Source organism: Macaca nemestrina, chromosome 11, assembly GCF_043159975.1.
Source record: "Macaca nemestrina isolate mMacNem1 chromosome 11, mMacNem.hap1, whole genome shotgun sequence".
Taxonomy (NCBI): domain Eukaryota; kingdom Metazoa; phylum Chordata; class Mammalia; order Primates; family Cercopithecidae; genus Macaca; species Macaca nemestrina.
This window is the reverse complement of record NC_092135.1, coordinates 109,520,578-109,544,055: the sequence shown is the minus strand read 5'-3', so window position 1 is coordinate 109,544,055 and position 23,478 is coordinate 109,520,578. Positions and strand designations below refer to the sequence as shown.

The following is a 23,478-nucleotide window of genomic DNA, read 5'->3' as shown; positions in this document are numbered from 1 at the left end:
ATTCCTTTAGGTACATACCCAGTAATGGGATTCCTGGGTCAAATGATATTTCTGGTTCTACATCTTTGAGGATTTGCCACACTATCTTCCACAATGGTTGAACTAATTTACATTCCTACCAACAGTGTAAAAGTGTTACTATGTCTCCGAAGCCTCTCCAGCATCCATTGTTTCTTGACTTTTTAAGAATTGCTATTCTGACAGGAATGAGATGGTACCTCATTGTGGTTTTGATTTTCATTTCAACATCTCAGTGTTGTTAAACTTTTTTTATATGTTTGTTGGCCACATGAATGTCTTATATTGAGAAGTATCTGTTCATGTCCTTTGCCTACTGTTTAATGGGGTTGTTTTTTTCTTGTAAAATTGTTTTAATCCTTGTAGTTCTGGATATTAGACCTTTGCAAGATGGATATATTTCAAAATTTTCTCCTACTCTCTAGGTTGCCTGTTTGCTTTGAAGATAGTTTCTTTTGCTGTGCAGGTGAGCTTTAGTTTAGTTAGATCCCATTTGTCAATCTTTGCTTTTGTTGCAATTGCTTTCGGTGATTTCATGAAATCTTTACCCATGCCTATGTCCTGAATGGTATTGCCTAGGTTTTCTTCTAGGGTTTTTATAGTTTTGGGTTTTACATTTCAATCTTTAATCCATCTTGAGGTAGTTTTTGTATAAGGTTTAAGGAAGGGATCCAGTTTCAATTTTCTGCAGTTCTCCCAGCACTACTTATTAAATAGGGAATCCTTTCCCCATTGCTTGTTGTTGTCAGGTTTTTCAAAAATCAGATGATTGTAGACATGCAGTCTTATTTCTGTGTTCTCTATTCTGTTCTATTGGTCTGTGTGTCTGTTTTTGTACCAGTACTATGCTGTTTTGGTTACTGTAGCCTTGTAATATAGTTTGAAGTCCAGTACTATGGCACTTCGAGCTTTTTTCTTTTTGCTTAGGATTGTCTTGGCTATGTGGACTCTTTTTTGGTTCCATATACTTTAAAAAATAGTTTCTTCTAATTCTGTGAATAATGTCAATGGTAGTTTAATGGGAATAGCATTGAATCTATCAATGTAATTGAGTAGTATGACCATTTTCACAATAATAATTCTTCCTATTCAGGAGCATGGAATATTTTTCCACTTGTTTGTGTCCTCTCTGATTTTCTTGAGCAGTGGTTTGTAGTTCTCCTGGAAGAGGTCCTTCACTTCCCTTGTTAGCTGTATTCCTACATATTTTATTCTATTTGTAGCAATTGTGAATGGGAGTTCATTCATAATTTGGTTCTCTGCTTGCCTGTTGGTGTATAGGAGTGCTTGTGACTTTTGCACACTAATTTCACATTCTGAGACTTTACTAAGTTGCTTATCAGCTTAAGAAACTTTGGGGCTGTGACGATGGGGTTTTCTTGATACAGGATCATATCATCTACAAACAAAGAGAGTTTGACTTCCTTGCTTCCTAATTGAATACCCCGTATTTCTTTCTCTTGCCTGATTGCCCTGGCCAGAACTTCCAATACTATGTTTAATAGGAGTGATGAGAGAGGGCATCCTTGTCTTTGCCAGTTTTCAAGGATAATGCTTCCCGATTTTGCCCATTTGGTGTGATATGTACTGTGAGTTTGTCATAAATGGCTCTTATTATTTTGAGGTATGTTTCTTTAGTACCTAGTTTATTGAGAGCTTTTAACATGAAGGGATGTCAAATTTTATTGAAAGCCTTTGCTGCATCTATTGAGATAATCATGTAGTTTTTGTCTTTAGATCTGTTTATGTGATGAATTATATTTATTGATTTGCGTGTGTTGAACAAGCCTTGAATCCTAAGGATGAAGTCAATTTGATCATGGTGGATAAGCTTTTCAGTTTGCTCCTAGATTCAGTTTGCCAGGATTTTATTGAGAATTTTTGCATCTATGTTCATCAGGGATATTGGCCTGAAGTTTTCTTTTTTGTATTGTATCTCTGCCAGGTTTTGGTATCAGGATGATACTGTCCTCATAAAATGAGTTAGGGAAGAATGTAGATCAGACTTTTATCCATCACAAGACAAGGTACTCGATTCTTTGTTATTTATGGGAGGGTAAAAACAAGAGCAGAAATAGGAAATCCCCATTTTGCTTACAATAAAATCCAAATATCAGCCTTCCATTCAAAATCCTCCAAGCCCTAGTACCAACCTGCCTTTTTCATCTTGTTTCTTACTGTGTTCTGTTGTGTACCATATGCTTCACTGAAGCTGATCTATTTGTATTCCCCATGCATACCACACTTTTCCATTTTCTTAATTTTAGAAGCAAAGGAAACAAATTATATTGGACAACCATTATATACCAACACTGTGCTAGATTCTTTCACATATATTACTGAAATTGTTCTTTTCACAAGATGGGCATGATAGTCCCCATTATACATCTGAGTAACCTCAGATTGAGGTTTTGACAGAGTGAATAACTTGCTTCATATCTCACAACTAGTAAAACAGAAGGAAGACTCTGGAAGGAATTTGTAGCATCCGCACCCCTTTCTCCTCATTATACAACCCTACCAATGTTATTTATCTTTTTGCTTTTAACATTCTTCCCACACATAAATATCCATATTCATATTTTTCTTCTGAACACAGCTTTTTGTTTGCTTGCATTCAGTTTCTTAAGTTAGAAGGTAATTTCTCTCTTCAAAGAGTTATAGGAAACATATCATAAATTTATAATTTTTATGATTACTAATGTTTATAATTTTTATACTAAATTTTAAAGACTTATCCCAGGATACTGGCTATTTAAGAGGAGAATATATGTCTTTTTAGTAATTGTACCCTTGTAGAATGTAGGCAGAGCCCTCAATCAATATCGGGAATGAGTTAATAAATTAATGAATGAAAGATGGCTAGTCATTTCCTGCAAACACTCCCAAAGTCAATACAGTTATTAATAAGGTAACATACAACAAAAGAACTGTTATAGCACCCTGCACTACTGTTTGAAGTTGCTGATGGTAAATATAATGGCCACTAATTGACCTTTCCTAGGGCAGGTATTATGGAAACCCAAGATACCATGCCATTTCTAAAGCATTAGTTAATGTTTGGTGGCTATTTTCAAGTACCAGATCAGAATTGGATGCCCTCTTGCAGAGATTCTTTATGAGGTACTCCTTTTCCCAGTGCCACTTGTTTACCCCCTTACGGTGTGCATCTAGACAAAAAGCCACATATTCCTTTGACTCAGCCCCCTGAAATAAAGGCACTAGCAGTAGGGGTCTTTTGTGACACCATATATTTTCTTCCAGGGTTTCTTATAACCCCTTTTGCCTGAGTGGGTAGTAGTATTATTTACTGCTACTATATTAAAAACATAAAATAATAAATAACATTAATGTAGGTTTGTACTCATTGTGATTACCTCCCACTGGATGGACTTGACATCAGGATCAATGTAGAATATTAAAATAACACTAACATGAATATTTAATATAAAAACTTGCATATTAATCATGGTTTCAAATTTAATATATGTGATGGTAATAATTAAGTTCATTATAAAAGTAGAGGAGATAAAAATATGTGAATGATAGACAAAAGATTTCTACATGTAAATTATCCTAAATAAGCATGAAGCTAGTAAGAGAAAAATGGAAAACTTAATTAAAGTCACTCACTGTTTTATCTTGGAAGAATCAGAATGACACAATCCTGCCTGCTCCTTTAACAGAGGTATGTTTGATATAGTTTATCAAGTATAAAGGGAGGATTTTTCTAATTTTGTTGAGTTGCTTGTTATTAAATGCCTTTAATATAAATGTCATTAATTAACTGAGATTATTCTTACAGATTAAAAGCAGAGTAGATGTCTCCCTTTAAAGAAGATGCAGTATCTGGGGAAACAAATGCATACTAATTTCCCAAGTTATGCAAAATAATAAACAATAAAGCTCTAAGTGATTAAATAATTTATTAACAAATTTACTAAAGTCTGTTCTATTTGAAGTCAAATTTAAGTTTCAAAAATATTGATTCAGCACTTTTAGATTCAAATTCTCCTGTTCACAACTGAGAATAAAGACATGAGTAGTCTTAATTCCTCCTGAAAAGACTATTTACTATTTTATTATTGGAGGATTAAGTGGTTGAGGATAAGTTGGGCTCATTTGATTATACCAAAAAAGATTAGTTAATACCTGTTAGAATGTCACTTCATACGCATTTCATTAACTAGTTAATCTTACATTGATCATGCCTATGGACACGAGGATAATCACCACAAAATCTACTAGGTCTACCTAGTTACCTAACTGACATTAATAGCTCCTGCAGAGAAAACATGGCAGAAAGAGACTTGGCTATGGATGCAATGAGAACTGGATTCAAATGTCAGCTTTTCTACTTAAGAACTTTAGAATCATGGCAAATTGTTTATCCCTTCTAAATGTGTCTTGCTATCAGTAAATTAACATAATATATTTTATACGGGACAAGATTGTCCTGAGAACTCAATGAGTTCAGGTGTAAATCAATAGCATTGTATTGACACAATTCAACAAGAAATAGCAGTCATTATTATGCTCTGATAGAATTCTTTAATATGTGACTTCAAAGGGACCACAGTATGGTTACTAAGAATTAGAAAACTACAGGTGAATGAAATAAAGCTACAAGTGAACCAAGTGACAGGTTGAATAATCTCTTTAGAAAATCATTTTCATATGGAGAAAGAAAAATGAATGTTAATAATTATGTCTTTCTCCTTAGTGGTAGTATCTACAGCCTAGAATGATTGATTCTAATTCTAGTATGTCTATGTTTTCCTTCTTTATAAAACATTACAGTGCCCTCTTCGTGAGAAGCTCCATGTTGGAGCTTGCTAAGAATTTTTCATATCAATTCTGAAATGTTATTTGCAGACACTCTTGTGTTTCTCTTCATCTAACATTGGTAAGATTAATAAGTAAACTGTAAACTGTCTATGCCTAAACTACAAGAATTCATTAGTATCCCAATCTCTATTATCTACTTGTTCCATATAGTTATTGATTATTTTTGGTGTTATTGTGATTACTTTTTGTTAAAGAACAAATTTATGTAGTCCTTGAAGTTCTCTTGTAACCCCAAAATGTACTTTAGCCATCTTTTAACTCTTCATGGTTATATGTTGAGATGGAAAGAGATACTGCTAGCTCTCTCTGGAGTTAACTAGGAAAAGAATAGCTGATAAAGTGCTGACAGCAAAACTGTTTTCTGTCAGTTTTCCTGTCTTGCATGCTTAATGTCCCCACCAGACTTTAAAAGATGAAAGTGACCACTCACCCTGCAGCTGCAGCTTTTTTTCCAGATTCAGCCATGCCTTATTGCTTAATGATTTTATTCCTTTTTGATATAATTGGTGTAATAAAAATAATAATAGCTAACATTTTAAGTGTCTACTAGGCACTCTGATAAGCTGTTTGCTTGTACTGTATCGTTTGGCAATGACATATGTATGTTACTTACTAAATGAATTAAAAGTATCTGCATCATTTAGATTAGACTAATATAGCATATCCAGACTAAAGATTTGATAGTAACATCAGTTTTTAAAATATGTGAAAAAATCAAGGCAACTGTATTTAAGCTCAGCTTCACCTCCCAATAAATCAGTTCTTGTTGCTTAATGCACTGTCTCAAGTACTGAGTGTTAGGAGTCCTCATCCAGCTCAGGCAGGAAAGAATACAGTAATTGCAATTGTTTCCTGTAGCTTCTGAAACAATTTTATTTATTTATTTGTTTTTGAGACGGAGTCTCGCTCTGTCTCCCAGGCTGGAGTGCAGTGGCATGATCTCGGCTCACTGTAAGCTCCGCCTCCCGGGTTCACACCATTCTCCTGCTTCAGAGGCCTCCCGAGTAGCTGCGACTTACAGGCGCCCGCCACCATGCCCAGCTAATTTTTTTGTATTTTTTTAGTAGAGACGGTGTTTCACCGTGATAACCAGGATGGTCTCAATCTCCTGACCTCGTGATCCGCCCACCTCGGCCTCCCAAAGTGCTGGGATTACAGGCGTGAGCCACTGCACCCGGCACTTCTGAAACAATTTAACTGAAACGTGGTCACTTACAATAACAGAAATATATTATATCACAGTTTTGGAGGCTAGACATTTGAAATCAAGATGTTGGTAGGGCTGCACTCCCTTCAGAAGTTCTAGCGAAAAATATATTCCTTGCCTCCTCCAGCTTCTGGTGGCTACAGATGTTCCTTGGCTTGTGAGGGCATCACTCTATAATTTCTGTCTCCTTCTTCACATTGCGTTTTCCTCTTCGTGCCTGTGTCTATTCTCCTTCTGCCTCTCTTTTATAAGGATACTTGTGGTGGCATTTAGAACCTACCTGAATAATCAAGGAAGATCTCCTACACTCAGAATCCTTAATTTAATCATATCTGCCCAGACCTTTTCCCAAATAAGGTAGTATTCACCTCAGGGATGAATATGACTTGGGATTAAGATGTGGGAATATTTTGAGAGCCATCATCAGCCTACCACACAATGATTGTTTAGCAGTATCTTTCATGGATAGGGGGAGATGAGTGCTGGTAGCATGTAAGCCACGTATTCTCCATCAACGACCATATCTGTGATTTTACAGGTAACTGTTGTCAAATGCCTTGTTCAAGATGACTGCATTAGAAGGATCCCAGTAGGAAACACATGGCATACTAAGTTGAAGGAATTTAAGAGAGTTTAGCAAAAGGGTCTTTATAAAAGTAAGAGCAGGATTAAGTAACAGCAATAGGGTTTGTTGAAGTACTTCAAGATGAGTAACAGCACTGCTAGGCTTGAAGAAGCCAGGGGAAGGTTAACTTGAATTGACAGCAGCCGTGACCCTCACTAAAGGGTTGCAGGAAAGTGAGGGTGTGGGATAAATACCAAACTCACTCTCTTCTTCATTCAGTATTGTACTACTGCTTTGCACTGGCTGACCCAAATGAAAGCCAGGGAACATCGTAGCCTGTTGTCATCATCCATTTGGGTCAGTCTCACTGAGCACATGGCAGGGTGAGTATTGGCAGAAAATGGTGGAGAATGGAGCTGGAGGGACAAAGGAAAATATACAGGCCAATGTCACAGATTGTTAGTGTCATAGAGTCTAAACTTCTTTATTTTAAAATTTATTGCAATTTTCATGATATAAAATTTAATTCAGCATGTGTTTATTGAGTACATGCAGTGTTAAGACTGTGTTGACAATCAAAAATTGCCACTGATATTTTGTATGTTTGTAGCATAAACAGACTATGTTAATAAAGAAAAAAAAATCAGCAGTCTTTTTACAGTAGTGATGTGAACCCGAACTTAAGTAGGAGTCAGAATGAAAAGACACAGAAAGATGTAGATTTGAGCTACACTGGGATAAGCAATTGATAGGACTTGGCAAATTATTAGATACAAAGTGGAATGGAAAAAATAGAAATGCAAATACCAAATATAAATCCAAGATTTTAAAAACTGAATTAGGAAATGTTTCTGAAATTAAAAAAAAAAAAAGTAAAGTAAAGCAGACAAACTCAAATGGGAAAATTATTTACTGTGTTTTCTTTTATCTTACAAATCCAGTAATATCTATTTTAAGAAGACGAGAAAGCATTTGAAATGTGGGTTGATTCCTGGAATGGAGTAAATGGGGAAGGGGAGGATATAATACAGATTTTGTTCATTTATTCATAAAATGGCATTGCATTCTTCTTCTAAGCCATATATTCAACAAGGATTTGGTGATAAATCAATGAATATGACTGACTCACATTACTGCTTTCAGAGAAAAAAATAGAGATTCCAGACATTTCACTGGTGATTCTAATAAAATAGGATAGATGTTATAATATGGTTTTGTATAGTTATATTATAGATAAGCTTATTAGTTTCTACTCAGAAATGACAATTGAAATTACAGGAGTGGAGGAGAAAACTTGTAATATGGGCATAGCATAATTCTCATGTTTGGAAGGACACAGATATTTTGGACATGAAGATAATGGATTTTATTTTTTATCTTGAGAGAACAAAAATGCCCTGCTGTTTACATTGCTTCAAACTAAATCAAATCCTGACAAACCACGAAAACTTTGCAATCAATTCCATAAGCTTTTGACAACTCTGTCATATTTCTTAAAGCTGGAAAATATTTTCATCTCTAGGAGGTTGGAGAACAAATCTATACGGAGGTAAGAGACTGTAGACTAAAGCAAAGTGAGGTACAGCCAAAGCCTGGTCGTTTTTCTCCATTGAAGGGACAAGAGGTGTAGTCCTGGCTGCTCGAGAGTCTGAGGCAGGAGCATCGCTTGAATACGGGAGGCGGAGGTTGCAGTGAGCCAAGATTGTGCCACTGCACTCCAGCCTGGTGACGGAGCAAGACTCCGTCTCAAAAAAAAAAAAAAAAAGAAGAAGAAGAAGAGTACTCAGAGAGTGAAAAATCAGGATAGGTAGGATAAAGTACTAACATCAGCCAAAGACAGATTTTGAAGAAGAAGGATGATCAGTGAGCTGAAACAATGCAGTCTGGGGAAATGTAGTAAGAGAAGCAACATGCTGACTTTGGTGAAAAGGAGATATTTGATGACATTTTCCAGGGTAATTTGAGGGGTAGGAATTTAGAAAAGTGGCAGAAAAGCCAGATCTCAAAGGCACAAAGGAAGATAAAATGAGGGAATAGCTAAAGGAGGACTGGTAAGTATCCCTAATACAGAGATACGGCAAAGTTGAAGGAACTTTTATTTTTGGAATATGGCACACATATATGTCCTTGTAGTTACAGTGAAGGTGGTAAGCACAGTGAAGGTGAAGTTGTACTAGAGATAAATGGTGATAAAAATGATTCAGTGAAACAGAATAAAATGGTGTCAAAAGTACAATTCACAGAGTAGATATTAAGAAAGGTAGAAAGTTTTGTTTTTTTTTCCCCTGCCCAGAGATAGAAGCCATAGTAAGTATAATAAAGCTTCAATAAGAAATTAAAAACTAAAAGAGGCCTGACATGGTAGCTTATGCCTGTAATCCCAGCACTTTGGGAGGCCAAGGTGAGTGGATCACTTGAGGTCAAGAGTTTGAGACCAACCTGGCCAACATGGTAAAACCTTGTCAAAATTAAAAGCAAAAATTAGACAAGTGTGGTGGCAGGCACCTGTCGTCCCAGCTACTTGGGAGGCTGAGGCAGGAGAATGCTTGAACCTGAGAGACAGAACTTGCAGTGAGCTAAGATCGTACCACTGCGCTCCAGCCTGGGTGATAAAGTGAGACTCTGTCTCAAAAATAAAAAAATTAAAAAAAAAAACAAACACATAAATAAATAAATACATTTTAGAAAACTAAAAGAGAGAACAATTTTTGGAAGATCAAATCAGGAGATTTAGGTGAAATCTCATGAATCTGTGCCTTTCTCTAACAACATTTGAAAGATTGAGAATGGCGATGGGGAGAATTACCTTCAGCCAAAGAGCAGCAAAATGGAAACATCGAGGGGGAGAAAATTATATGATATTGGCAAGTCCTTTATTGTAATAGTTAATATTGGAGATCAGGCTATGATAGAGGTAAATGAAGTATAACAGAAACCAGGCATTAAAAGATTTATGAATAAATCAAATCTTCTTAAGGATTTAAGATTTAAATCCTTTATGATTGCAAGGCCCTATATGACCTGGTCCCTACCCACCTTTTCAATCTCATCTCATGCCATTATAGCCCTTGCTAAATTCCAAGTACATGAGCCTTCTCAGAGCTTCCAAAATATGCCAGACTCTTAGGTTATGCTTTTCCTTGAATGCTCTTTCCAGTTATTTATATATATGACTTTGTCTCATAAATCTGATCTCAGGACACATTTCCTGGCTCTCCTTATCTAAAGTAGCTCTGTGACCACCATTTCATTATCCATCACAACACTGTTTATTTCTGTGATACCTCTTAATATAATTTAAAAATATTTATGCATCTGTTTTATGTTTATTTGGCTTTCCTAGTTACTTGTTGCCTCTCCAAGTACAATGAAAGCTCCCTGAGACTGGAGATTATTTTGTAGACACAACTTCAATCACAGTGCCAGGCACATAGCAAATTCTCAATAAATATTTTTAAGTGAAGAAATATAAAACTAAAGAGATAGAGAAATATAATAAGGATGGAAATTCAGTGTAATCATGAGTGAAAGAAAAAAGAGGGAAAACAGAAAGTAGAATTCTTTCACAATGTAGACTTCTTCAAAAGGTCTTCATTGTGCAGCAATGTTAGTGACTAAATCTAACATATGGCCACTCAGTGGGTGAATGATGTAGAATGGAGATGGAAAGTGCTGACTTCAAAGTTTAGAAGAGTCCTCATCTGATTATTGAAGTCCACAAAAGTGATACCAAGGATTGGAAGGGAGTTCACCTATTTACCCAAATTAATTATAATTTATTCTAGACATGAAGGAACAGATGCTGATTTCATTTATTTTATTATCTTCGTACCATCTGCAGCAAGGCAAGTTAGTAAAAAAATTATTATGGACCAGTGATTTTATTTCATTTTTCATCATTGTGGCCGTCTTTATCTTCTTTGCGTTCTTCATGACTAGCACTCACTGTCTTTAGGGGCAGCATTTCTTTCAAGCACCCACAGATCTGCTGATGGTTGCATGAAGCGTAGTGTTATATGTTTACATTAATTGTCTGTCTTTTCTTTTCCTCTGTCTCTCTTTTTATCTTCCCTATCTCTGATGCAATGAGATTTTCCTGGTTTTCAGCTGGAAGGTATTGCATTAATGGTCCATAGATATAATGAAACAGAGTTCGGCTGAAGTTAACATTTTTAAAAACAGAATAGCCTATAAGTTTTCACTGGCAATATGGTTTTTTCTTCCCTTTTGTCTTTGTGAAACCACTAAATAATATGAGAAACTAAAGTGGAAAGATATAAATATCTGGTGGTTTTGCAGAATGATAGCTGAATGTGAAAAAATAGCTCACTTATTATTGTACAGTTATTATTGCTCACTTATTATTGTACAAAAATATCTTCCCTTCAGGCTGAAATAGAGATATAGATAATATGTGGCTAGAGACTTGACATACATGCTTCAGAGCTTTTTTTATCTATACCTTGGTAGTCCCTTGATGGTTTTTTTTAAAAGTCCTTATTTACACAAGACTTCATTATAAAGAAAAATATTTTTGTTTTAGAATTTTTACTGTAGCACCTGTTACGTTATTCCCTTCTGTTCAATGAGAAAACTCTTAAATTTACCTACAAGACAAAAAAAAATTGTAAAGCAAAAAAGGAAAATAAAGACAGAATAATTTCTTTCTGGAGAAACAGATAATGTCCCTGTCAGGTTGTATTTATTCCCATGGTCTTCAGCGACATTTTCTAGTGACAGCAGCAAAGATTCCAAAGTTGCCTCCATAGGTCCCACACAAAAATAGGTAACAGAGGACATTAAGTTTAACACAGAGTAATTTATTGAAACCAGACACTCTATGATTAAAATATTGGGATTTTTTTCCCCTTTTTATCCCACTCATCACTCTAAACAAATTCATATTCCCTTTTCTTTATCTACTCTCCTATCCTCCCAACCAGCCATCTGCTATTTCCTTTATGAAAAAAAAAATGCAACCTACAATTAGTGTCTTGTTCATGTTTCTTTCTTCAAAAAAAGAGAACTATTATGCAAATACTCTGCAATTTGGTTTCAAATACTCTTTGTAGTGTGATGAGCAATTTTTCTTAATAGAAACCCAGCCTTTTTGCCAGGACTTACTAATAGATTTTTAAAAAGAGAACTTCCGTGTGACTTTTTTACACCCCTTAATGTAAACTTTTCAAATGCAAAAGTAACCCCAAAATCTTTCTTCTACCTTACATTGTACCATTCTCTTTACCTTAATAAATAACATTATTAAGGGTAGTATTATCAAATACTACCCTCAGCAAATCAGAGAGAAATGTTTTATTTGGCTTGTTCTGAAAACATATTGTAAAGTGATGACAGTTTACCTGTAAGCACAAACGTATTATTTGATTTTAGTTGGTCCTCAGGAAGCAAAGGATAATTTTTTTTTTTTTGAGACAGAGTCTCACTCTGTCGCCCAGGCTAGAGTGCCGTGGTGCAATCTCAGCTCACTGTAAACTCCACCTCCTGGCTTCAAGCAATTCTCCTGCCTCAGCCTCCTGAGTAGCTGGGATTACAGGCACGTGCCACCATGCCTGGCTAATTTTTGTATTTTTAGTACAGACGGGGTTTCACCATGTTGATCAGGCTGGTCTCAAACTCCTGACCTCGAGATCCACCCGGCTCAACCTCCCAAAGTGCTGGGATTACAGGTGTGAGCCACCTCGCCTGGCCAGCAAAGTATAATTTGACCCAATTCATGCAGGCAGGGCTAATGTGAGGAGTTTGAGGCTGTCTTGCTAAAAAGATAAAGGTTGACACTGAAATGTGCTGATGAAAATGAAGTAAAAAATATGATATTTTTACTGTCATAACACTACAGTCAGAATGAAAATTCTGAGTGTTTACTGATCCTGCTACTAACAAGTCTCATGACCTGGGCCGGTTCTCTCATTGAGTTTCGGTTTCCTCATTTTGCAGCTGAGAATTACTTTTGAGTTTGAGCTGCTTCATGGGATTATAATAAGGATCAAATAATTATTACCTGTTATTGCTTTTGCAGTGGATTATAGAAACACACATTCGATGGAGACATCGAGATGTGCTAGAGGTTCTCAACATTTTCTATTTCCTAAGTTCCTTTAACAAGGGAGCTTGCTACAAATGGAGATGCCTAAGATCTTCTAAACCTGAGTATCTGGGAGTGGAGCCACACTTGTAACTGTAAACAGGTGACTTTCATATACACAAAAAAATCCAGAGCCACCAAAAAAGAAATAACATAAGTATAAATTTAATTTAATTTGATATCTAATATTTAATATCTAATTAAGTATCTGACTTAAAACATAAATTAGTGATTTAATCTAATTAGATGTTTTGCTGATTTGGTGTGTATATATTTTTACATGTGCATGTTATAATTCAATGAAAGAACTCTCTGGTTTACACTGTGAATACAGTTAATACCAGATTAAATAATAGGTAATAATAGGCCATTTAAGTTGGCTAATATTTTCATCCATACTCTCTTTATAACTACATTGCTTTGCTTTATTTCAAATGTTTACTGAGATACACAAGAAGTGAAACCAAATGTTTTCACCTTGTGAATCCAGAGGAGGCCACATGAATAGTAATAACACAGATTTCTGGCTCAGTTAATTATGCAAAACCCCGCACCCCAAAGCGGTCTCCACAAATATTTTGGAAACTTGTTAGGTGTCTCCTATTTACCTATAATCTGGCCTTCTAGCTGCAGTCTCCCTGTGGTATCTACAGTGATCTTTCTCACCAGTTCTGGTCCCCACGATGAATTCTCTTCTCTCTGAGCTATTGGAGAGGTCCCACTCCTGTTACTGCTGACTGGTACCATGTAAGGATGCTTCTGTGGTTTCTATAGTGATCTTTCCTACCAGTTCTGGTCCCTCTGTTGAGTCTCTTCTCTCTGAGCCATTGGAGAGGTCCCACTCCTGTTGCCGCTGACTGCTACCAAGCGAGTACGCTGAAGTCCTTTCTAGGTGTGATGCCTTACAGTGCTCCCGGAACTTCCTGTCCTCACCATGTTGCAGTCCTCGTGGGCTCAGCAAGAAAGCATAGAAACTCATCTCTGTTCTGTGACTCTTGTTGTTCCCTGGGGCAGCTAGGGAAGAGGGAATTAAAGTATCTTTTTTACTTGGAAGCCATCTGAAAAACAATGATTTCAGCTTTTACCACCAAACCTCAGAAACAAAAAGTCCTTTGAGGGAGAGTGACAGCATTTTACCAGCTTACTTCTTTTGTTTGGTCTTCTATCACTCCTTTTTCCAGGCATGTTCCCATGCTGCCCCTATATTCCTTACTGAAAAAATAAAATGTTAGACCTCACAATAAATCCTTGGCTGGATCTGGGAAACCCACATACCCCATCAAACACTGCATATTTGTGAATAACTCTTGGAAGGCACTCTGTAACTCAGCAGCAGTAAAATAGTAGGGATGGTTAAAGGGGATAATGTCCTCACAAGTAGCTTTAAGGTAATCATAAAACAGTGAAATACTTTGACAAGACTAATGATGAAAGGTAGCCTGCTAGCTACCCTGCTGTCCCTTCCCTGCCCCCATTTTCCACTGCCCAAATCAATCACTTTCATTTTTTGGAAATTTCTTCTGTTACCTAACTACGTATATTTAACTAATATGCTTATATTGCGAAGTCTTAAATTTTTCTTTTTAGTCTACATATCTTAGGCTAACTTTTTGCAACCAGCAATGGTTATATACCTTTCACTCCACTCCCATCACCACTTTCCAGAAGGGCATCCTCTGTCCCCCCATTTTCCCACAGTTACATGATTTCTGATTATATCAGTATTTCATGTTTACACTATTATGATTATGTAACTATTCCCAGTTGTGCTGTATAGTCTGATTTTCTTTTTATTTATTTGCATTAATTTATGAGTACAAGTATAATTTTGTTACATACATAGATTGCATAATGGGGAAGTCAATACTTTTAGTGTAGCCATCACTCAAATAATATACATTGTACCTATTGAGCAATCTCTCATCATCCACTCCCCTCACAGCTCCTCACCTTTCCGAGTCTTTCTTGTGCATATCTTTGTGTTTTATCTCAGGTTAATTTCTTCTTTTTTTACTTTAGCTTAGTTTTCTGTGTATCTATCACTAATTTGACCTTCAACTCCCACTAGAAAAATAAATATTTTCTTAATGTATTTTAAGTTCATCAGGCATTCTATCAATTCCATCTTCTTGGGTCACCTTTCCCAGAGCTACTTGACCTGTTCCAGTCTTAGCCGGCTGCTGTTTTCGTTTGTTGTATAGCTTTTATTCTAGAAAATTTTTCACTATATTTTTTGTATTTCCATAATTTATGCTTGATGTTTGTTTCCTTGATTTTATGTACTCTTCTAACACCCTGTCCCTTTTTTATGAGCACATTTACAAAGAAAGGAAGCACGGAAGGTAAATGTGTTAAGATTTGGCACATCTGAACTTGTCTGTTGTACGCATTCACTTGGTTGAAATGCTGCTGGGTGTAAAATTCTAGGTTTAAAACTTTGAGAATTTTGAAGTCACAGCTCTATTTGGGAGATGGAATGGAAGAATGGTCCATATTTTTATCATATGTAAATTTACATAATACTTCTGTTTTCCCCAGAGTACTTCTCTTTCCATTTTGCCTGATATCCACAGTACAGTTCTTTTGGTTTAAGATTTCCTAAGGGCAAAGGGGAAAGGAGATCTGTAGTCTAAGTGTTTCCCAAATGTACTCTGAAGCAATCCTGCTGAAAACAGTTCTTTTGCTCCATTTATGGAGGTTTGTAATACTACTACTCCTCAGCCTTTGGTGTTACACATTACTGGGTTGCTTCTCAGTTTCCCTCCATTAAATTAGGCTTCAGATTGCTTATGTTTACCAAGTTGCTAACACTGATAAGCCGCTTCCTACTTTTACTATTCCATCTTTATTGCCTCCTTTCTATGATTGTTGGTGTCTGTCTTTTAAAATTGATTCTTTTTTTGTCAGTATAGTGAAATTGAGAGGAAAGGGAAGTAATTTGTGAATTCAATCTGCCATGCCATCTTAAACAGAAACTCAATATAATTTGTGTCCTAAATTTTTTTATTTTAAAATGTTTCAAAGTTATATAAAATGTTCAGGAGTAATACAATGAACACCGTACCTTCATGTAGAAAAATCAATATAATCAATTGCCATATACGTATTACACCCTCCGTGTGTATGTGCGAGTATTTGTGTGTATATATTTGTATACACACATCAAACACATAGATACATATACATATATTATACATCTCTCTCTCCTTCCCTGTGTGAGTAAACTATTTGAAAGTAAATTGCAGACGCAAGATAGTTCACCCATAAAGATTTCAAGATCTTCTAAAATCAAAGAATACTATTTTACATAGCTGCAATACCATTATCACTCTCAAATATTTAATGTTGATATAATATTACATGATATATAGTCCCTATTTAGGTTTCCTCAATTGTCCCAATAATGTTTTATATATTTTTTAACCCAAGAGCCAAAAATGCAGCATTGCCCTATTTCTGTAATAAATGTTAGTTTGAACATCACACCCTTCTTTTACGTTTCTCCTAATATTGACATTTTAAATAAGTACAAGCCAGTTTCTTTGCAGAATGTCCTACAGTATGGATTTGTCTGATTTTTTCCTTATGATTAGATTCAAATTAAATATTATTAACAAGAATAGTATGTAGGTGATATTACATAGCTTTTAAAAAGCAAAAATTTACTATTGTTTTCATAGGAGATGAACAATATTTTATTGGCTTTCATAATATAAAAGCACAAATCAAACCATAACAAAGTACATAAACATTTATTTTACAGTTGTATCTATTTCAAATTACAATAAAGAGTCTTACAATAACTTTTTATTTGAAGCTAACTGGGATGCACTAAATAACCATCATATGTCCACTTTTATCCCCATTAAGCAGTGGTGCCTTTATGATTCTGATGCAAAATTGTAACTCAGTTTTCTCATTTTATGAAATATAAAAGTCGGAGTAGTCAAATTTTTATAGTCTCAGCTCTCAAATTTTATGAATCTATGAATAAGACATCACTTATAATTTTGAAAATGAAATAAATTTGAGGAAAGGTAAAATTATGAAACAAAATGTCTTATTAAAATGTTTATTATTTTATATAAATTGACAATAGATATAATACTTGTAATTATCTACATTTCCATATTTATGATTTATACTTGACACCATTGTAAGCTGTCCAACTCTACACCAATAATGGGTGACTTCGAAGTTCAGCTCACCTTACTCTACTCGCAACTAACTAAATTTGTGTAGATTATTTTACTTTAGAGCAAAGGTCAAAGGTTAAAAATCCATAATATAAGCTGGAATTCATTTTGACTTACTTGGCAATAAATAAAATCTCATATTGCTTATATTACAAAGGAGAAAATACTGCTATTAATTTTATAGGCAGTTATTGTATAACAGCTTCCATGTAAATGCATGTAGAGACTTTGTTATTTTTTTAATTTTAATGAATTAAATCACTTTAAAGATAGAATAACTGAAATAATATCTTTTCATTTTGATTGATTCCATTGAGTACATTTTTAAAAAATCATCAGCACCATTAGTACAATGGAAGTAACTGTAAATCTAAGAAAATTTGACTAGAAATGATGGTATTGCATTTTTTTCTTACAGGAAGCTCTGATCATGGCAAGTATGGATCATCCACACCTAGTCCGGTTGCTGGGTGTGTGTCTGAGCCCAACCATCCAGCTGGTTACTCAACTTATGCCCCATGGCTGCCTGTTGGAGTATGTCCACGAGCACAAGGATAACATTGGATCACAACTGCTGCTTAACTGGTGTGTCCAGATAGCTAAGGTAAGTGCCTGTCAATTTCTATGGGAATGACATTTTCAGGTTAATATTTCCTAACCTAGAACAGTTTTCATATTGAAAATATGTTGTCTTCCCATTTAAATAAAATAAAGTATATTTGCTACATTGAAATATACATAACAGACAGGTACTTTTAGGTAAACTACAGATTAAATGCATGATATATATTTTTAGATTATTGGGTTGTATAATTTTAATTGAATTGACTAGATGCCAAAACAAAGAGCTTGCTAGTCAGGGGGAGGAATTGTTATACTGGATTTATTTGGCTTATTTGTTTTGGTACAGTCTAGTTAACTGATAAAATCCAAGAAAGGGTTGAATGTCTGAATTTTTTCATATTTAGACGATTTTAAAAAATAGCCTGTGTGTTTAATTCTCAATATTACAAATGAGCAAAATCTAAATATATTCTTAGTCTTTTTGATGATTTTCAATTTGTCGTTAATGGTTGAGAGTTTTAGTCTTACACAAAGGCTTAGGCATGTCACATATATAAGGGCAGCGGTCTGGGGTGATGGGGGAGGTGGGTCTGTGGTTAACCAGAGAGCATCTACTAGTTTCTAGGGGACTGTGATTTGGGGAATATTACTAGAGTTATCTTATCTTTTAATTTTTTTAAGAGTGGCCAGAATTCTGGATTTTTTGTGATTTCCCAAATTTAAATCTTAAGTCAATTTTTGAAACACTTTGGAGTCTAAACAAAGCATTCTTGTCATGCAGTCTGCTAGTGCACAACTTCTAGTATACATTCTAAATGTTCAAAGCAAATATTTGTGATTATCTATACCATATATCTTTCTTGATAATTTTCTGTTTCTAGAGAAATAGGTCAATGATGAGTATTAATTGTGTCAACTCTTAGTTACATCAAAATACGACCCGAAGTCTTTTCAGATTCCATAGATATTTTTATCTATACATTTGTACAATATAAATGCCAAAATCATAACATAGTGGCTTTGACCTGCTTTTTTAATAATCTAATAATGAATAAAAGCACATTATAGAAAAAAGAAATTTGATGTAATTATTAAAATTTAAACCAAAAAATTTATTTGACAGAAAAACTCAGCTTAGTTCTATACACTGTAACTCTCAGTAGAGTTTCCTTATGGACTATGTATTATAATTTTGTGACTGTTACGTAATAACTGCATCTGTGAGGATTCTTTATGGCAATGAAGTTTGAAATATAACACTTCAGAAACGGAATTATCTAAGAACTATAATTTATAAGGTGAGTTAAATATGCAATAGAATTTATCAAATCATTCTAGGACTGTAAATGAAAATAAAGCTAAGCTTCAGGCTGGGTGCAATGGCTGATGCCTGGAATCCCAGCACTTTGGGAGGCCAAGGCAGGTGGATCACCTGAGGTCAGGAGTTTGAGACCAACCTGACCAACATGGAGAAACTCTGTCTCTACTGAAAATACAAAATTAGCTGGGTGTGGTGGCGCATGCCTGTAATCCCAGCTACTGAGGAGGCTGAGGCAGAAGAATTGCTTGAACCTGGGAGGTGGAGGTTGCAGTGAGCTGAGATCACACCATTGCACTCCAGTCTGGGCAACAAGAGGGAAACTCCGTCTCAAAAAACAAAAACAAAAACGCTAAGCTTCAAATTTGTTAGCGCTCTCTGTATTTTCTGCTGTGGTCTCTACAATTTAGGTTTTGTCCTTAAGGTTTGTGTTATTAATATATCATTTATACAACATTGTACACTCTAATACGATAAACTACTTTGGGTTTCCTGAATAATCACAGTTTTATACCTTTTTGCCTTTGCAAATGCCATCCCCTAAGCTTAGAAGTCTTCTCTTGGCTTCTTGGTTCACACTGCATGATCTTATTCATCCATCAACACTGTTTGGGCATCCTCCATTTATGGAGTCTTTCCTAATCAACCCTTCTCTGCAGGCAGAAGTAATTATTTTCTTTTTCGTATTAATTTTGGTAGTTGATATCTTGAACACATTTATATTATGTAAATGTCAACTATACATTTACTATCTCTCTGCCTATATGGTAAGCTTGTTTAGTCATTAATCTTCAACAGGTACTGGTGGGCTTTTATCATGTTTCAGATACGATGCTGACTGAGGTATGTAGGTGTAAACACTGCAGATATGGGCCTGGTTCTCTCTGTGCACCCTAATGGATTGAACAGACATTCAACAAATGAAAGAATTAACTATAGGATTGAATACTGTGGTTCAGATTTTAAAGAAAGCCAACTGCTGGGGACACTTAAGAGAAGACACTGAGTCCTGAGGGAGAAGGCTTCAGCTATGAGAATAATATTTAGGCAAAAGAAAGATCACACAGGGCTCTACAGATGTGGTGATCAAGAGACTTATCACCCAAATGGAATAATTTTAGGCATGAAAGGAGACTGTATTACTAGTTATACCGGGATGACAGGTGCAGAAGAGTCCTAAACAGACCATATTATATGGTTACCCAGTATAGCAAGAAAAGTTTGAATTTTATTGTAAGTGCTGTAGGTAGTTACTGAAGTATTTTAACATGCAATTGACATAATCTCATTTATATTCTAAATAGATCATGCTAGTTTATGTATGGAGGTTAGATTGAGGCGATATAAGAATGAAAATGAAGATACTAATTAGGAATCTGGAGGCAATGCCAATAAGGAGAAGTAGATGGAATTAAGATATATTTGGGGGGCAAAATTTGAGGTATTCAATTATTGATTAGCTGTAGGTGGTGAGGGAGGGGAGTATGGTGAGATCATTTCCTGAGGTGGTGAAGGATGGGGGGTGAAAATTTGTAGGAAAAAATCAAGAGTTCAGTTTCAGACTTGGCACATTGGAAAAGTTTATAGAACATGAAACTGGGAATGTTAATGAGGTAATTAAATTCGGTCAGTACTGTATATATACATTTAGGAATTATAGGTATTTAAATATATGGAAAGATGAAGGATTACCTTGAGACTGACTATATCTGATTCTTATTTATTACCGGAACCTAAAATTGGATCTTACTTACAATTAGTCATTCAATAAATATATAGTAATTATTTTTAACCCAAGAAAATAACAAAATTTACCCTTAAGCAGGGAGTCCTTCCTTTATTATTTCTTTCTACTTTGCGAGCAGAATTGTGAAGTGGAATCAGACTTAAGGTTAGAAACACTATATTTATATGTTGGTGCCCACTTTTAAGTTTTCTGAGTTTGTGTTGTTTAGCCTCTGAATTCTTGTTTCTCATTGTATATGGTGGTATTAATAATTACTATATTTTTTTCTTATCTGCAAAAAGAACATAATAAATGGTATCTACCTGTGGTAGGCTGAATAATATCCCACCCCCAAAGATGCTAATACATTCTATCCCCAGAATCTGTGAACGTTGCTTTACATGTTAAAAGGGATTTTGCAGATGTAATTAAATTAAGGATCTTGAGATGAGATTTTCCTGGATTATCCAGATCGGCCCATTGTAATCACAGAGGTCTTTGTAAATGGAAAGCAGGAGGATCAGAGCAGGAGACAGGAGACATACAAACAGATCAGAGTTGAGCGGTGCACCTTGAAGATGGAGGAAGGGACCACGTGTTGAGGAATGTAGGCACCTCTAGAAGCTGGAAAGGATAAGCACACAGACTCTCTCTTAGAATCTCCAGAAGAAACACAGGCCTGCCTGTACCTTGATTTTATAGCCTGGTGAAATTGACGGTGGACTTTCAACCTACAGAGCTGTAAGAGAATAAATTTGTATTGATTTCAGCCACCTTTCACCCTAAAGTAGGCTCCAGTGTATGTTTCCCTCTATGTATCCATGCTTTCTCATCATTTAGCTTCCCCGTATAAGTGCTAACAAGTGGTATTTGGTTTTCTGTTCCTTGTTAGTTTGCTAAGGATAATGGCCTCCAGCTCCATCCGTGTCCTCCCTGCAAAGGATATGACCTTCTTCTTTTTTATGACTGCATGGTGTTCCAAGGTGTATATGTACCACGTTTTCTTTATTCAGTCTACCATTGATGGGTATTTAGGTTGATTCTGTGTTTTTGCTATTGGGAAGAGTGCTGCAATGAACATACTTGTGCATGTGTCTTTATAATAGAATTATTTATATTCCTGTGGGTATATACCCAGGAAGGTGATTGCTGGGTTGAATGGTACTTTTGTTTTTAGTTCTTTGAGGAGTTGCTAGACTGCTTTCCACAGTGGTTGAACTAATTTATGCTCCCACCATACAACAACGTATAAATGTTCCTTTTTTCTCCACAACCTCAACAGCATTCTGATTGGTGTGAAATGGTATCTCTTTGTGGTTTTGATTTGCATTTCTCTAATGATCAGTGATGTTGAGCTTTTTTTCATATGCTTGTTGGTCGCATGTACAACTTCTTTTGAAAAAAAAAGTCCTTTGCTCAATTTTTAATGGGATTCTTTTTTTTCTTGTCTATTTGTTTAAGTTCCTTGTAGATGCTAGATATTAGATCTTTGTCAAATGCATAGTTGGCAAAAATTTTCTCCCTTTCTGTAGGTTGTCTTTTCACTCTGTGGATAGTTTCTTTTGCAGTGAAGAAGCTCTTCGATTTAATTAAATCCCACTTGTCAATTTTTGTTTTTGTTGCAATTCCTTTTGGTATCTTCATCATGAAATCTTTGCCCATGCCTATGTCCTGAATGGTATTGCCTAGGTTGTCTTCCATGTTTTTTATAGTTTTGGGTTTTACATTACAATCTTTAATTTATCTGGAGCTGATTTTCATGTATGATGTAAGGAAGGGGTCCAGTTTAAATCTTCTCCATATGGCTAGGCAGTTGTTATTACAGCATCATTTATTAAATAGGAAATCTTTTCCCCATTGCTTGTTTTTTGTCAGTTTGTCAAAGATCAGATAGTGGAAGGTGTGCAGCCTTATTTCCGGGTTCTTTCTTCTATTCCATTGGTCTATGTGTCTGGTTTTGTACCAGTGCCATGCTGTGTTGGATACTATAGCCCTGTAGTATAGCTTGAAGTTGAGTAACATGATGCCTCCAGCTTTGTTCTTTATGTTTAGGATTGCTTTGGCTATTCAGGCTCTTTTTTGGTTCCATATGAATTTTAAAATAGTTTTCTCTAGTTCTGTGAAGAATGTCAATATTTTCTTAGTTTTGAATTTCATTTTTGTTGCACTGTGATCTGAGAGAGTGACTGTTACAATTTCAGTTCTTTTGCATTTGCTGAGGAGTACTTATGTGCAATTATGTGGTTGATTTTAGAGCATGTACCATGTGGCAATGAGGTGAATGTATATTCTGTACCCCATAAGTATGTACACCTATGTACACACAAAAAATTTAAAAAATAAAAAATAATTTTATTTTTCTAAAAATAGAAGAAAGTATATTCTATTGTTTTTGATGGAGAATTCTGTAGATTTCTATCAGGTCCATTTAATCTAGTGCTGAATTTTGGTCCTGAAGATCTTTGTTAATTTTTTTGTCTCAATGATTTGTCTGATAATGTCAGTGGGGTATTGAAGTCTCCCGCTATTATTGTGTGGGAGTCTAAATATCTTTGAATGTCTCTAAACACTTGCTTTCTGAATCTCAGTGCTCCTGTGTTGCACACATATATATTTAGGATAGTTAGGTCTTCTTGTTGAATTGAACACTTTACCATTATGTAATGCCGCCTTTTGTCTTTTTTGATCTTTTTTGGTTTAGAGTCTATTTTTTCTGAAATTAGAATTGCAACCCCTATTTTTTTCTCTTTTCCATTTGCTTGGTAGATTTTTCTCTATCTTTTTATTTTGAGCCTATTGTTGTCTATTTTTTCTGAAATTAGAATTGCAACCCCTATTTTTTTCTCTTTTCCATTTGCTTGGTAGATTTTTCTCTATCTTTTTATTTTGAGCCTATTGTTTTCATTGCATGTAGTTGAGTCTCTTGAATACAG

At 35.3% G+C, this 23,478-nt stretch overlaps 1 protein-coding gene across 6 annotated transcripts in view; it reads left to right on the top strand.

The window, feature by feature from the left end:
• Positions 1-23,478, top strand: part of LOC105481143 (erb-b2 receptor tyrosine kinase 4) — a 1,180,372-nt gene that overhangs the window by 979,678 nt on the left and 177,216 nt on the right. For all 6 annotated transcript variants that reach the window (XM_071073321.1, XM_011740477.3, XM_011740479.3 and 3 more), the window contains one exon: positions 17,356-17,541. In XM_071073321.1, the coding sequence (XP_070929422.1) occupies positions 17,356-17,541 (186 nt within the window). The remainder of the gene's footprint in view (positions 1-17,355; positions 17,542-23,478) is intronic.